Below are 14,677 nucleotides of genomic sequence, written 5' to 3'. Positions count from 1 at the left end.
ATTAAGAAAAAACACTATTTTTAACGTTCATGATATTTTTGATGTAATTTTTGTTATTTAAACTAGTTAAAAAACAGTTTAAAAAAGTTCTGTCTTGGACGTCCGTGTGTCTGTATGTGCGGATCCTTTTTCTTGTTAACACGATAGCGACCGAAATACTTTACTAATCGAGTCTTTTTTTTTCTCTTACGCTTGAGTATGCTCAGGAATCGAACCCTTTCATTTTTCAGGGTCTGATTCGATGTGGTTTAATTGTTATTAAATAAACAAAAATAATAATTAATAAATATTTATTAAAAAAAAATATGAGGCGTGCACTTTTGGATTTTCCAAATTATTTTTAAAATCGGATCAGTAGTTCCTGAGATTGGCGCGTTCAAACAAACAAACAAACTCTTCAGCTTTATAATATTAGTATAGATTCGTACGAAGTGGCATTAATTTACGACGCAACCAGTTAAATCGATTTCGCACGTGAATAAAAACGTGTTTCATTTAATCGATTTTAATTCTCATTGATGAGGATGTTCGATTCATGTTGAGTATCTTTAAAATTATTTAGGTCCCACCTTTTAAGCAGTCTTGGGCAGAGACGGGTAACGACGTATAATGACTTATATTCAAAGGGCCTAAAGGTTTGCATATATGTAAACAAATTATAATAATTTCTCTAACAATTGATTACAAATAGCGTGCTTATCTAAGCTAATATTATTATTTAAAGCTGAAGAGTTTGTGTTTGTTTGAACGCGCTAATCTCAGAAACTACTACGTCCAATTTGAAAAATTATTTCGGTGTTAGATAGCCCATTTATCAAAGAAGGCTATATATTATCATCACGCTATAAGACCAACAAACAGGAGCGGAGCACTGCGGGTAAAACCGCGGGGCGCAGCTAGTTAATTATGATTATGTAATTAATTACATTATTAAGATTTCCACGTACAAGAGACACATCACAAAATTAATTGGTGAATAATCAATTAATTTATCATCTTGTTCAATTTATGTCCGAATCACGTATCGTTGAATTTCGCATTGACCTCATATTTTTTAAGGATCAGTACCATATTGGTAAGTGGTAACAGTAACATATTTAACTATGATTCATACAAAATCTTCCTACTTAAAATAGTAGATGAATCTATACCATCGATACTTATATACTTATCTATACTAATATTATAAAGCTGAAGAGTTTGTTTGTTTGAACGCGCTAATCTCGGGAACTACTGGTCCGATTTGAAAAATTCTTTCGATGTTAGATAGCCCATTTATCGAGGAAGGCTATAGAGCTTAGGCTATATATAACGCTGACCAAAAGAAGCAGAGCCACGCGGGTGAAACCGCGGAGCGTAGCTAGTCTATTATAATATACGCAGTTAGAAATCTTCATAGAGTCATCAGTCAAAGTTATTATGAAATAAATACAAATGGTTTGTCGTTGCATAAGAAAACAATTTGTTTAAACTAACCAACATAAAGTAAATTTTAACTATAATTACTAGTATCTTTTCAATGGTCACAGCTTATAATTGCAAATCTGAAATCACCTACTAGATACATTTTGATGTTAAAAATTTAAAATACAACTTTGTAAAATGATGAACTGTTTACTAATGCAATAGAAAACCAATTGATTCCTGCGATTGTTATAATACAATTTGATCGAATTACCCATAGCATGTTAGTAAGTAGGTAAGTGGTAAGTACATATTTTATTTAGGTACGTAGTTACGTTGTAGGTACAGATAATATAGGTAATACGTAGGTACCTACGGAGTTTAAATAATTCACAAATAATTCTATTGTAATCTATATTTTTGAAGAAAACATCTTTTGCAGGCGCGTTGAGAGTTAAATTTTAAGTTCGCGTCATTCAATACCGTCACAATATGGAGTGTAAGGCGACGATTTTGGTATCTTTGAATCTTGACAAAGAAGTTTTACTTCTGACACTTGTGAAAAAAATCAACCATTCGTAGGTTACCACTTACCAGGCTAATTTATGCACAATAAATCATCGTAAGTGTTGCAACCATTTACGAATATCGCCATGCCATACTTTTCGGACGGTTCCAAATGGTCGCCATACCGCCGAAAATCAGCAACGTTTTTTATTATTTTTTTTTTTGAACAAATCGTCTCACACATCGTCGACTAGTACAAATGACCCAATAATTTCTGTCACTATCTCCTGGTCTATAGTTAAACATGAACAAAAAACATTAGAGTATCACTGTATGAAACGGTCAACATTCGAAGGGCGCAATTCAAGAGCGCTGACCGTCAGTCAGCTGTTTGCGAACCTTGACTCCATTCACTGAGTAAAGAATTCGCATTACGAGTTAACAATGACAATATAATTCGGCAGTCGCTTGATAATTGGATTTTACATAGATGTATAGATCTGTAGGTTCCGTGTTAGCTTTATCCACAACTACATATAATATAACCTTTGTATGATTATTAACTACATACATATTATAGGTACCTATTGTACCTAATCGATATATTAACTTAATAATAATATTGTGAATGCGAAAGAGTATTTTTTATATTTATTCCATGTAGCAAGGGTGCGATTTCATGATTTTTGTGTCTGGAGATAGTTTGGAGTCTAGAGAGTGAGGATAGTCTTGAACGCGGTGAAACATCAATTTCCTTTATACTGTATAATCGGATAACAGGTGAGGAACCGTCTCCTCTACACGAAGTAACTATTCTCTAATCTGTGCCTCTACTCCGGGGCCCGGGCTGACATAGACACGACGGATTCTCCTTCAGCTTGAATCTGTTCAAGTAGAAGGCGAATCTGCCGTGACCAGTCAGTACCGGTCTACTTGTGTGCTGTGGTGTGTGATGTCTATTTTTCCGACTACTATGCAGCGTACTTTTACGATTGTATGTGTATAACTTAAAGTTTAACTGACTTTGTAAAATAATAATACTAAAATAAATAGTTTTCTTTTTTTTTTTTTTTGATTTGGCATTGTTATATAAAAGAATACGATTTACAGTTGAGTCTCTGTTAAATGTTGGTAACTTTAACCTTTTGAACGCCAATGACATCTATAGATGTCATGCGCAATCGTGCCCTGTGCGCCAACGACACCTATACATGCCAAGAAACAGATCATAGATAAATACAAAATAAACATATTAAACCTTTACTTTTACGTGTTTTATTTATACAGTTTATGAACTGAATCCCCAGTTATTACATAATTGTACACAGTAAACAAAATTGCCAAGTAGTTATTCAAATATTTGATGACAAAAAATAACTTAATTAATGGCTAAAAAAGCATGTTCTCTCGCGCCAATGACATGTATACGTGCCTACTAGTGATGTAGTGTAATATTCAAGTAACTTCATTAAAATTTCAGCGAAATTACTCTAATTCGCTTAATTTTTGTAATAACTACAAAAACAATATATAAGCTTAGTCACTGAGAAAAAAGGTAAATACTACATTCTTTGGTATAATACCATATTGTCTATATTGTGGATATTGTTGATTTGAATATTTTCCTTTTCGCTAATCATGCGCATCCCTAGCACAGTATCGATATGCAATCCCTTCTGCGCCATTGACATGAATAGATGTCGGACTGGTGACGTCGTAAGCGCGTGCCGTGTTGTTAAGTGCGGAAAGTTGTAAAAATATTTTATCGAGTATTGCCGAGAGTGTGAGTGCTTTTATTAGAATATTCTTATGATACAAATTGTCGCTATGTCATATCAAAATATGGTAACCTACATATAATTAGTATTTGTAATAACTCAAGTATTAAACTAAATGATTGGAAAATAAATATGTAGTTTTAGAGCTATTACGCACTGTCGACAAGTCGCCGGCGACTGTGACTTACTATAGTTTAAATAGGGGCTTGCGCACTGTCGTCCAGGAGTAAGTCCAGTCGCCGGCGACTGGTCGACAGTGCGTAATAGCTCATAATGCAATTCCCTTTATTTAAAGGTAATAGTTGTTTTGATATTTACAAATAAACACTCCACAATAATACCTATAGTTCATATAAACTTAATAAATAAACTCGATAAGTTATAATAATATACAGCTACACATCCCTAATCAGAAGCGAGAGATTATAAAAAAAAGGATGGTTGCCCGCGCCATTGGCATGTATACATGCCAATGGGGCGTAACTGATAGAGAATAGTGCTGTAACTTGCTGCAATTTTATATGTATTTTTGTATCTCAAAAGGTTGATTTTTTTGTTGATAGTTGCTATTTAATGTGGTCTTAAGTTTTAACAGTAGGAGATGAGGTTAAATAAATATTATTTTTGTGTTATAAGCTGTTTATTCAAATATTCAGACGTGAATTATTATGTTTATCGATAACATTTTGGAATCCCTACTATTTTCAAGGTTATCTCATTGAATTTGTGGCTTGGCGTGGAGGGCACGGCGATGCGTTTTTGCTCTGGCGGTCAAAAGGTTAATGCATAATTTACTATTTATTTTTCTACCAAGCCATCGATATCGGTATCGGTATCGGTATCGCCGATATTTTATTACAAATATCGGTATCGGTATCGTATCGGCAAAATCATGTATCGCGAGGTTACATCACTAATTTTTTCACCGAGCGATCGCATTTCTAAGTATCTATGTAGTTAGGTAGGTACTTAGGTTTATTATATATGTACTAGATTTCCGCCCGCGGCTTCGCCCGCATTTTCAAAGGAAAACCCGCATAGTTCCCGTTCCCGTGGGATTTCCGGGATAAAACCTATCCTATGTGTTATTCTGATGTATAAGCTATTTTGTGGTAAAGTTTCATTCAAATCCATTCAGTAGTTTTTACGTGAAAGAGTAACAAACATCCATACATCCATACTTACAAACTTTCGCCTTTATAATAGTAAGTAGGATCACAATATGGAGCTAACTACATGTGTTATAGAGTATAGACACAGTATTACCATTAATGGTAATACTGTGGTATAGATATATGTACACATAATATAATAAATTTGTAAACATAAGTAACCTTTTGTAACAAGGTAGGCAAGAATGACCTTATAGCAAGGTAAGCTGCTAGTTTTTACTTCCCAACGAGAAAATATAATTTTAATAACATTTTTACGCACTGTTCTTAGAAAAATTTACAGGCATAGAGAAAATAAATATCAATAATAATAATAAAAGTCACTGCACTTCTTTTTATTATCCTAATTTCAATACCTAGATAAAAATGTATAGGTATAAATAAGTACTTACCTAGTACAAAGTTGGAAATGTGTCTATTTTTTTTTGTTAAATAATTTGGTACAAGTCGTAGTTTTAATTACTTCTAGGGGGCCGTTCATAAAATACGTTCGCATACGAGGGGGGGGGGGGGGGTTCGCGAGAGTGGTCTACGGCAGCGTGACGTTCGCCGTTCATTAAAATTACTGAGTATTCGTTCTCTCTACTTTTTTTTCAATTTTGTAATGATAGAAGTCATTTATTTCGTATTAGTAAATATACAGATATTTAAATGTATGTATATATATTTATTACAATAAATTGTAACTTGATATATTTATTTTTTTCAACATGAGCGCTAATATTTAAATTTTATTACAAAAATAAAAAAATATTTTCTGATATCAAAATTTGTGTATTATCAATCAAAATTTATCATGTTTAGGGGGGGGGGGGTCTTAGTTTTTGTGACGAAATATTTCCAGGGGGGGTCACAGAAAGTGTGACACAGCGTGACAACCGGGGGGGAGGGGGTCTAAAAACGTTAATTTTAGTGTGACGTATTTTATGAACGGCCCCTAGTAAACTTTTCGAAATTTATCAACTAAATTAAATATATGTAGTAGGTATCTTACTGCCCAATTTTATACAGGAAAATAAGATTTTAACTTGTATTATTAATCGTAAAAAATTTAAAATAAAGCAGGCGCCTAGCTACTTACCAATCACAATAATTATTAAATTCTCTCGTATCAATAAAGTTCTAAATTCAAATAGTAAATAGTGCACAAACAATAACCACAGATATTTTGACGGATATCACACAATGTCATAAAATGGCGGGAAATAATTGAATCCACACGAAACGCGCTATCAACTCGAACGGGTTGAACAATCTGCCGTTCGCAGCGTTGTACGGTTGTAGACGTAAACAAACAATATTATTTATTGTTGTCGACCGTGGCGCCGGCCGATACAATGGATTTCTATATAGACAAGCATGTAGCGACATCTATTGAGACTCGGTTGTGCGTTACACGTGATAGGTTTAGAAATTAGACCCGCCAAATGTTGCATTTTACAAAGTCGTGACAGAAAATGCATTGTAAAATCATACAAATACTATGTACCTATAGGTAGGTATATTCTACAAGAAACTAATAAGACTACATGAATGAAGACGAGAGTGCCCTAATATACATTATACTCTTTGGACGAGAGCGTCAGTAAGTGAAATAATGCACAGTAAAACCTATGTAAGTACCATCACAGACATAATATACTACGTATACAAGTACCATGAACCATCAAACTATACATAGGTATACGGTTTACCTAATATATAAACCATGACTATACTACCTAGTCTGGTCATAAGTTCTGTCACATATGTTTTATTGAATAAACAAAAAGTTACTTTCATATATTTATTGTGTTATATGTGGCAATAAAGCTTACATATTAATTAATAATTTCGTATAAAAATTATTCAAAATGGCATCCATATTTTGCGATACAAACTTTCAAACTCCGCGGCCAGTCGTCTATCGCAGCACGCACCATGTTCATGTTTATTTCAGCAGCTACTTTAATAATGGATGCTATTAGTGACTCCAAATTTGGGTGGGATTTAGCGCAGGTTCTCTCCTCTAAATATTACCAGATTTTATAATCCAGAGGATTCAGGTCCGGGCTAGAACCTACACTAAAATAGGACCAACTCCTCAATTTTAAGTCTGATAATAAAATAATAAGCAAAATTTATACTAAATAGTTAGGTACTACCTATGGGTACTACGAACTTAACGTAGGTAGGTACTTAATTACAATTTAAACTAGCAAGCTACTCGTTATTATTCTGTGACTTTAGGTAGAATAAATAAAAAGCATTAAGTATGGTATAAGATATTTAATCAAAACATTTATTAATTCTTAAAATTTTGTTATCAACCTTTTATTAAGTTATCAACTATCAAATCAAAATAAATCTTATAGTTTAATAAAGTTCGCATTAATATATGCTACAGTCAAACCTTACCAAACCCTTAACCAGTCAAAAACCTTATTGACCGGTAAAATTAGTCAATAAGGTTATTGACTAATAGGTAACATATAAGGGTGTGGGTTAGGTTAAGTTCGTGTAGGCGACGGAGCGACGGAGCCCCGCGGAGCTCCTATTTTTGTGTAGTTCAAAAAAACACGAACCTACCTACCGGTCAATAAGGTTTTTGTCTGGTTAAGGGTTTTGACTGTAATATATATACATCAATAATAAAAACAAAGTCGTCTAAAATATGCTAATTAAGGTTAAGAGTAACGGAAAACTAAATAAAAAATTATACTTAACAGTAAATCAAATAAAATAAGCATTTTTTAAGAAATTATAATAACGAAATTATATTACTTTGAGCGAAATCGATAAATCAAAAAAGTCACGTTAAGAATAATGGAAAACTAAAACTAATAATACTTACTTAATACTTGAAAAATAAAAAAAAGTTACACGAACAAAATAAAACAAAATGTAAGTAGAGAAAAAAGAAAAAAACATTAGAAAAATTGTACCAAGAGTTACTTACACAATTGTTTTGAAATTATATTTTTATATACTTAAAATAAAAAAAAATGAAGAAAATTTTGCAAAAACTGTCCGAATATAAATGTACAGTCCTAATGCTGATTACTGATTAGACATATTATGAATCATATGTTCAAAAAGGACATTCAAGAAAAATCTTTCTTGCACTTGTCTCCTTTGGTTCAGTATAATATCTGGTAGGTACTGCTCCAAACGGTACTTAGCGTAATTTTTGTTTTCTTTGTGTCCATTCGATTGTAAGTGTTCATCCAACTTGTCCCGAGAATAAAGATCATTGCAATAACCACAGTGGTAACAATTTCGTGCCTGAAATATAATTGAACAAAATATATCTAGTATCTTAGTAGTCTATATCTCTAGATTCATAGAAAAATTTGAGACACAGGTTTAAATTTAATCAAGTTTTTTTGTTACTCCTGAATTTTGAAAATTATTTCAACAGACAGCTATATATGATTTCTGTTGAACATGGAAATTTTTTTATATTTCATATTTTTAAAATAAAAAATTAACATTACCTCTAACACTCGAATAAACTCTGAAGGTATACTTCTCACCACAGGTATTTTTTCCATAATAAGCGTATGCTTCTGTGAGTGATTTGTTAAAAAATTGACATTCACGAAGGGGCTTGACCCATTTAGAATTTCACGACATATTAAACATTGATGTGAGTAGGAATTTTCACAACGTTTAATTAAAAGCATGCTACATAATGTTATGCATAATTCTCCATTAATAATAAATTCCACGTTGCGGTCTGTTTTAACTTCAGTGATATCTTTGATGAATTCAATTATTTCGACAGTTTCCACTTTTGTGTTCATTTTCTTTATGGATTCATTCCGCGACTTATGTGCATTACCATTTATATGCTCCCTCATGTTGTTTAGATTGAGTGGCACTCTAGTTCTGCATTTTTCACAGAATACGTCTTTACCTCCAGGCTTATATTTTAGCTTATTATCCTTTGCAAATTTTTCCAAGTCATCTTGACTAGGTGAGTTCTCCTTTTTTTTCTGTTTAAGAGTTACGGAACTTGTGTTTTCTGCTGGTTTTTGTGGCGATGCATCTTTTGCGACTATTTCGGCTTTTGACAACCTTCCACGTTCTTTCTGTATCGTGTCTGCACTACTGGTGGATTTGTGCTCATTAATGTGCATTTGTATGCAATCTAAATTAAAGTCAATTGATTTTGAGCATTTCTTGCACATAACGCTATTTGTTTCAAAGTTAACATTGATATTGTTTTTGTGTAAAAACTCTAACGAATCCAAGATGTTAGAACGATCGTCGGATACCATGTCTTTATCATTCATCTTAGAGTCAACATTTGAGTCCTTTTCATTCAATTCAATATTTTCTGTTGAATCCTTTGCATACAATTCATCGTTTTCTGCTGAATTATTTTCATTAAATTCGATGTTATCTATTGAACCCTTTGCATTTACTTCAATGTTTGTTGTTGAACCATTTGCATTCAAATCAATGTTTTCTTTTGAATTATTTGTATTCAATTCAGTGTTTGCAGGTAACATTTTAGTAATTGCCATTGTTTTAAGGGATTTAGCTGTCTGTCTACAATTTTCGGATAATTTTTTATGAGTATCATGCGTAAAATGAGAATTTATAGTTGTAATTGATTCCAGAGAATTGCAAGTCAAACATTGAAAAGAAGTTGCATCAATCTGAGAAAAAAAACATTGGCGATTATGTTAGTTAGTTATGTAAGCAACGAAATGTAAAAAAAATGAAAGTAAAAAAATAATAAGCTTACCAAACGATAGATATTATATTGAGCATCGCATTTAATGTTATTTTTAATTAAATTGATGATATGCATAGATTCGTCTACGTGTTGTTTTTCATCTGTATATTCAGAGTTGCAGATCAGACATGTACCTCCACATAAACCACTCCAGGCACTATTGCTGATGGCTATAACACCATACGCAAGGATGCCATAATCACATCGTAACAAAGACTGACGAAACTTGTTAGTCAAGTGTAAATCTTCAGCGATATGCAATCGTATTTTGGCCTTTGTTTTTATTAAATCGTTGCAAAACTCGCAAAAGTACCATTGCTTTATCTGTAAAGAGTTATTGTATTAAGAATCATAGGTACTTAATAATGATAAAAAAATTGCTTGGTCCAAATGATGAACCAATTTTGAACAGTGTATTCAGTTGAATCATAGGCCAATAAAAATTTAAAAGTAATATTTAATTTGTAGGTATGTTAGTTGAACGCGATTTTCTCATGTAGGTAAGTAGGCAGAAAGTTGTTATTTTACTAATCTGTTATCTGCTATTCTCGATTGCGATTCATGCTACCAGCTTAAGGAACATCAACGAAAAATAATTATAAAAACGATAGACTAGGTAGGTACCACATCTTGTGAAAATTAATAGCGAAAACTAAATATTATGTAGTTAGATAGTTACCTAGTTCAAAAAAAATTTAGAAAGAAAGGTTTCATATTTAATTAACCTATATATAAAATATGAAACCTATATATAAAATTAACTTTATTTCACCTCTATAGTAGAGGATGAAAAATGGTAAGTAAGTAATACAATTTCATAAAAAATATATTCAGCAAAAGGTCCGACCGCAAAAGGCGTTGCGCAGCAGCTGCAGCGTAACGACGCGACGCAAAAATAAAAAAACATATTTCTATGAAATTGAATGAGGTACCTACAATATTGTAATTAAAACATCTATAATTTGTAACTACATTCTTGCAAATAAATATAATTTGAATTTGAATATATGTATATCGCCCCACGTGACACTAATTTTTTTTTATTTTTTTTTTGTGATCTGCAATCAGTCGCAAGACTTTAACCAGATGAGGTGACTTAAATAAAATTATGTAGGCGAAGAGACCAGCGTCTTGTCTGCCTTCTAGAATACATCCTTCCTTTTCAGCCTTATGGCAACACTAAAATATTTTATTTTCATTTTTATTGTGGTCAAACTTCAGACTAGCTAAAAAAGTTTTTGAAGTTGATCTGAGGGTCAATTTCAAATTTCATTTCATTTGGTAATATAATTATCTCAACAATTACAGTTTCATTAATAAGCAGGATGTTTTATTAAAAACCTGGGTAATAATCTCGATATCTGAATAATAAAATTAATTCTACAATGAAAAAACTTAACAAACTCAATAAATTAATCTCACCTTTCTTATACGTTCATCTTCAATATCATAACATGTATTTTCCAAATTTTCCTTATGAGTTAATTGCCCTATATGTAATACTATATCATCCTCACTTTGGAAGTGATATTCACAAACTAAACAGTAATAATCCAAAAGTCCTGTTAGAATTGCATTTTTACTGAAATTTGGTGCCATTTTTAACTGTTTATGCTTGTTGCTTTTGTTTTCACCTGTAGAACATAAAAAATTTTACATCACTAAAATTATAATATATAAGGGTCAATCAATTTTTAAAGGTCCCGATCATAATTTTCTCGTATTTTTTTTTTTTACTTAATTTTCAGCATTTTACTATTTCATTTAGAAGATAATTCTTCGTAGATTAAGATTATATAAGCAGCAGTGATGTTGATTAAATACATTTGTGGATTTACCTTCACGAACCGATCTATTCACGGGAAATAATGTCCTTTGGACAACTTACACAATAGTACTTTTTTAAATGTTAAATTCCCTTAAGAATTAAAACAAATTCTTCTAATATTAAATAATAAATAATATTTTGATATTTGTTCTATTTACACCCAAAATACGAAATATTTTTATTAAAATTGAAACGAATGATGTCTTTTGAACAACCAAATAATGTTTCATATATAAAAAAGTTTCAGTAAAGCGGAAATAGTGATATTTTTTACAAAAAAACTATTAAGGCGAGGTTGTTACGTATCGCATTATTGATTTTACTTAATTAAAATGAACTGATTCTCGATATAACTGAATGAATGAAGTATAATGTGATTTTCATATGGGGACATCTTAGTTGTAGTAGTAGCGTCTTGATTTTTGAAGTGTTAAAATTACAATTAAACTAGACATAAAATCGCGTAATAAAAATGTGTTCCCGAAACAGCCGAGTAATAAACAAAACATGAACTATTTAACTGTTAAAGTATAAGTTTTATATAATTATTGTCCTAGGTACAACCAAATTGTCCATGGTACAACCACTTTGGTTGGCCCAGTGACTGGATGTCCGCGGGACATTTTTAACGTTTTGAGCCGCCAAGCAAATACTATTGTTATTTTATATATTAATCTCAGCTCACACTAAATTATAGACGAAAGCGCATCTCGTGTAGTATAATTGATAACAATGCATCAAGTACTTATGCTTTAATCACAGTTGTCTGACGGACTGACAATAAAGCCACCCCACACTCACCAACATCGCTCGGACGACTGTTGCCGTGATTTTATACAAATCAAAATGGCGTTTGAGCCCGACAGTTAATTGTTGTGTTTAGCTTGTTGTTTAGGAATCTACCGCGCCATTTGTGTTTTGTTTCCATAACTAAATTACGGTTGTCTGTGAGACCTGTGCCATGTAGATGATTTATGGGGACAAAAGTAAAATGCCTGAAAATCGTATTATATCCAAAAAAAAAAAAAATATTTGTATGTTTTTATGTCAATAATCATGAACTGAATCAAGAAGTGTATTTGGTATTTATGGTCGTGATAGTATGTGTTCATGATGCGAAGTTTGTTTATGCATAGTAGCTTGGGGACAAATGTGATAGTACTGGAAAATTGCATTTAGTCTCTGGACAACCATGAAACTACGCACAAATTAATAAAGCAAGTAAAATATTGTTCACAATAATGTTAGAAAATATTAAGAGGAATATAATTAAAACCAATTTAACTCTTTCTGATTTCATGTTTATTAATTATCGTTCAGGGACATGATGCGTGTACCGTCGGACCATTAAAAGTTGATCGACCCATAAACATCACAATTCCTAAAATAATTAATTTATTAATCAAAATATTATATTATTATCTCAAGATCCAATAGGAAAATCTTGGTTTACATTTCATAATTTAATAGTATTCAATATTCATTGTTCAGTAAATTATCCTTTTACTTTTTTTTCTTTATCATTAAGCCTTAAATAAGTTTGCACTAGAATCCGTATAAAAGGAATATATAATGAATAAATTAACTGTAGAAATCTAAACATTATACAAATTAAAAAAAAATCTTAACTGTTGCTTACAGTAGGATTCCGGTTTAGTGAAGTAATAATATTCAGTTAACTACTACACTTGCCACCACAAAGTATTCTACAAATGATAAAAGCTTACTGTCAGATCCCTAGAACTTTAAGTGTTTATAAACAATATCCGCTGACTAGTACAATGTAGGCAATTAACAAATTAACAGAAATGAATGTAATTAATTAATTGTCAAATATTATTCATAACAAGCTTGTATAAACAGTCCTAATTAAAAAACTAATTAAGGGAAATTTTATAATAAAACTATTGGTAGGTAAAGTATGTATCAATAATTTTAATTCATTGATAAGTACCTACATGTCTTTATTGTAAAGGATTAAAAATATTTTATTTTATTCAAAATAGCTTTTACTAAAAGTGTGAAGTCCCGTGTCCCCGTAGTGGGGTAAGGGGCAGATGCATAATGCATACATCTGTTTCTCTGATCGATTTTCTTTAGGGACAAGTAGGTGATCAGTCTTCTGTAAGTATCTTACCAGACCGAGACATATTTCGTCTCCACCGGGAATCGAACCCAGGACCCCTCGGTTCTAAAATCACGCGTCGACCACTGTACCAAGGAGTTACTCAAACAGTACTTATAAAAAAATATACTTATATAATATAATTATGAACAACCATGAGATATAGTTAAACATGTAAAATTAACTTTTGTAATGATTAATAATTAATACATACCCAGAAATTACATCAGTCATATTTAATTTAAATAGTTTAATACACAGCTATTTTTCACATGTAAAAAATTAATATAATTAAGTAGGTAGGTAACTACGCATTTTTTTAAAAGAAGCGTTTGTTAAAAATTACTTTTTTGAAGGTAAGTAACAGATTAATCAATTTATTGAACGAACAATTTTGCATAAAAATCTAAGTAAAATTTATTTATTATAAAATTAATATCAATAATTACGTATTACAAATTTGTATTACTGCAGTTACTTATTATTAAAACAAAAATAACTTACCCGATATCGCGGTAGCTGAATACCTCTAGACCTGTGCCCTAGACTACAAACCTTTTCTGGAATAAATTGCCCTTTCAGAATGCTATCTCGGTCGTTACCAAAGAATACTTAAGCGTCTTATTTACGGTCCATCTTGACGTACGTCCCGCCAAGGTCATACACGATGCACGACGCAAAACGACAGTGAATAGCGTTGACGTACGTCAATAATTATTATTATTATCTTGCTGGATGTGCACGACCAACTTTTCATCCAGCAAGCACCCCCACCACCGCGAACGTCGTGCAGATGGACAGTGAATAGCGCGGACGTACAGCAGATTAGTGTTGCCAACAGAAATTAATGTAAACGTAGTGATTATATCCTCTTTGGTAAATACTTGGAAACGTGGCCTATTGATATGATTTTTTTGTGATAACTTAGTGAGTACATGAGCAAGCAAGAAACGGTTATTTTTGATTTTTATGTACACAGGAAATCCCAATTATTATTACTTTTGGATCAACCTTGTACACATGGACAGTTTATATTCAGAAGTTATTATTTTAAAAGAACTCCAAGGCGAATTGTTGAATAACACAGATTTTATGCAAAAGTCCACTGCAGAAAAATGGCAATTTATTTTAAAAAAA

At 31.8% G+C, this 14,677-nt stretch overlaps 2 protein-coding genes across 4 annotated transcripts in view; both read right to left on the bottom strand.

Moving 5' to 3' along the window:
• tws (protein phosphatase 2 regulatory subunit tws) overlaps positions 1 to 6,098 on the bottom strand; it is a 54,743-nt gene extending 48,645 nt beyond the window's left edge. The window contains exon 1 of the mRNA XM_090115641.1: positions 5,943 to 6,098. The gene's annotated coding sequence lies outside the window, so the exon portion shown is untranslated. The remainder of the gene's footprint in view (positions 1 to 5,942) is intronic.
• A 1,079-nt stretch (positions 6,099 to 7,177) lies between these two features.
• LOC149898324 (uncharacterized) lies at positions 7,178 to 14,155 on the bottom strand. Of its 3 annotated transcripts, none has more exons than XM_090115563.1 (5): positions 14,045 to 14,155; positions 11,010 to 11,221; positions 9,597 to 9,911; positions 8,338 to 9,507; positions 7,178 to 8,125 (listed from the first exon to the last, which is right to left on the bottom strand). In XM_090115563.1, the coding sequence occupies exons 2-5, from the start codon at positions 11,184 to 11,186 to the stop codon at positions 7,901 to 7,903; spliced, it is 1,887 nt and encodes a 628-aa protein (XP_089971689.1). In that variant the 5' UTR covers positions 11,187 to 11,221; positions 14,045 to 14,155; the 3' UTR covers positions 7,178 to 7,900. The 3 variants fall into 3 exon arrangements, with proteins under 3 accessions (XP_089971689.1, XP_089971690.1, XP_089971691.1); XM_090115564.1 differs by lacking the exon at positions 14,045 to 14,155 and adding an exon at positions 13,755 to 14,013; XM_090115565.1 differs by lacking the exon at positions 14,045 to 14,155 and adding an exon at positions 13,055 to 13,637.
• Between the last annotated feature and the right edge of the window lie 522 nt (positions 14,156 to 14,677).

The sequence above is a fragment of the Colias eurytheme genome, chromosome 23, assembly GCF_061535395.1.
Source record: "Colias eurytheme isolate Ceu_HAF_F1 chromosome 23, ilColEury1 Martin Lab GWU primary, whole genome shotgun sequence".
Lineage (NCBI taxonomy): Eukaryota > Metazoa > Arthropoda > Insecta > Lepidoptera > Pieridae > Colias > Colias eurytheme.
The sequence above is the reverse complement of the archived record's forward strand: the minus strand, read 5'-3'. Positions and strand labels throughout refer to the sequence as shown.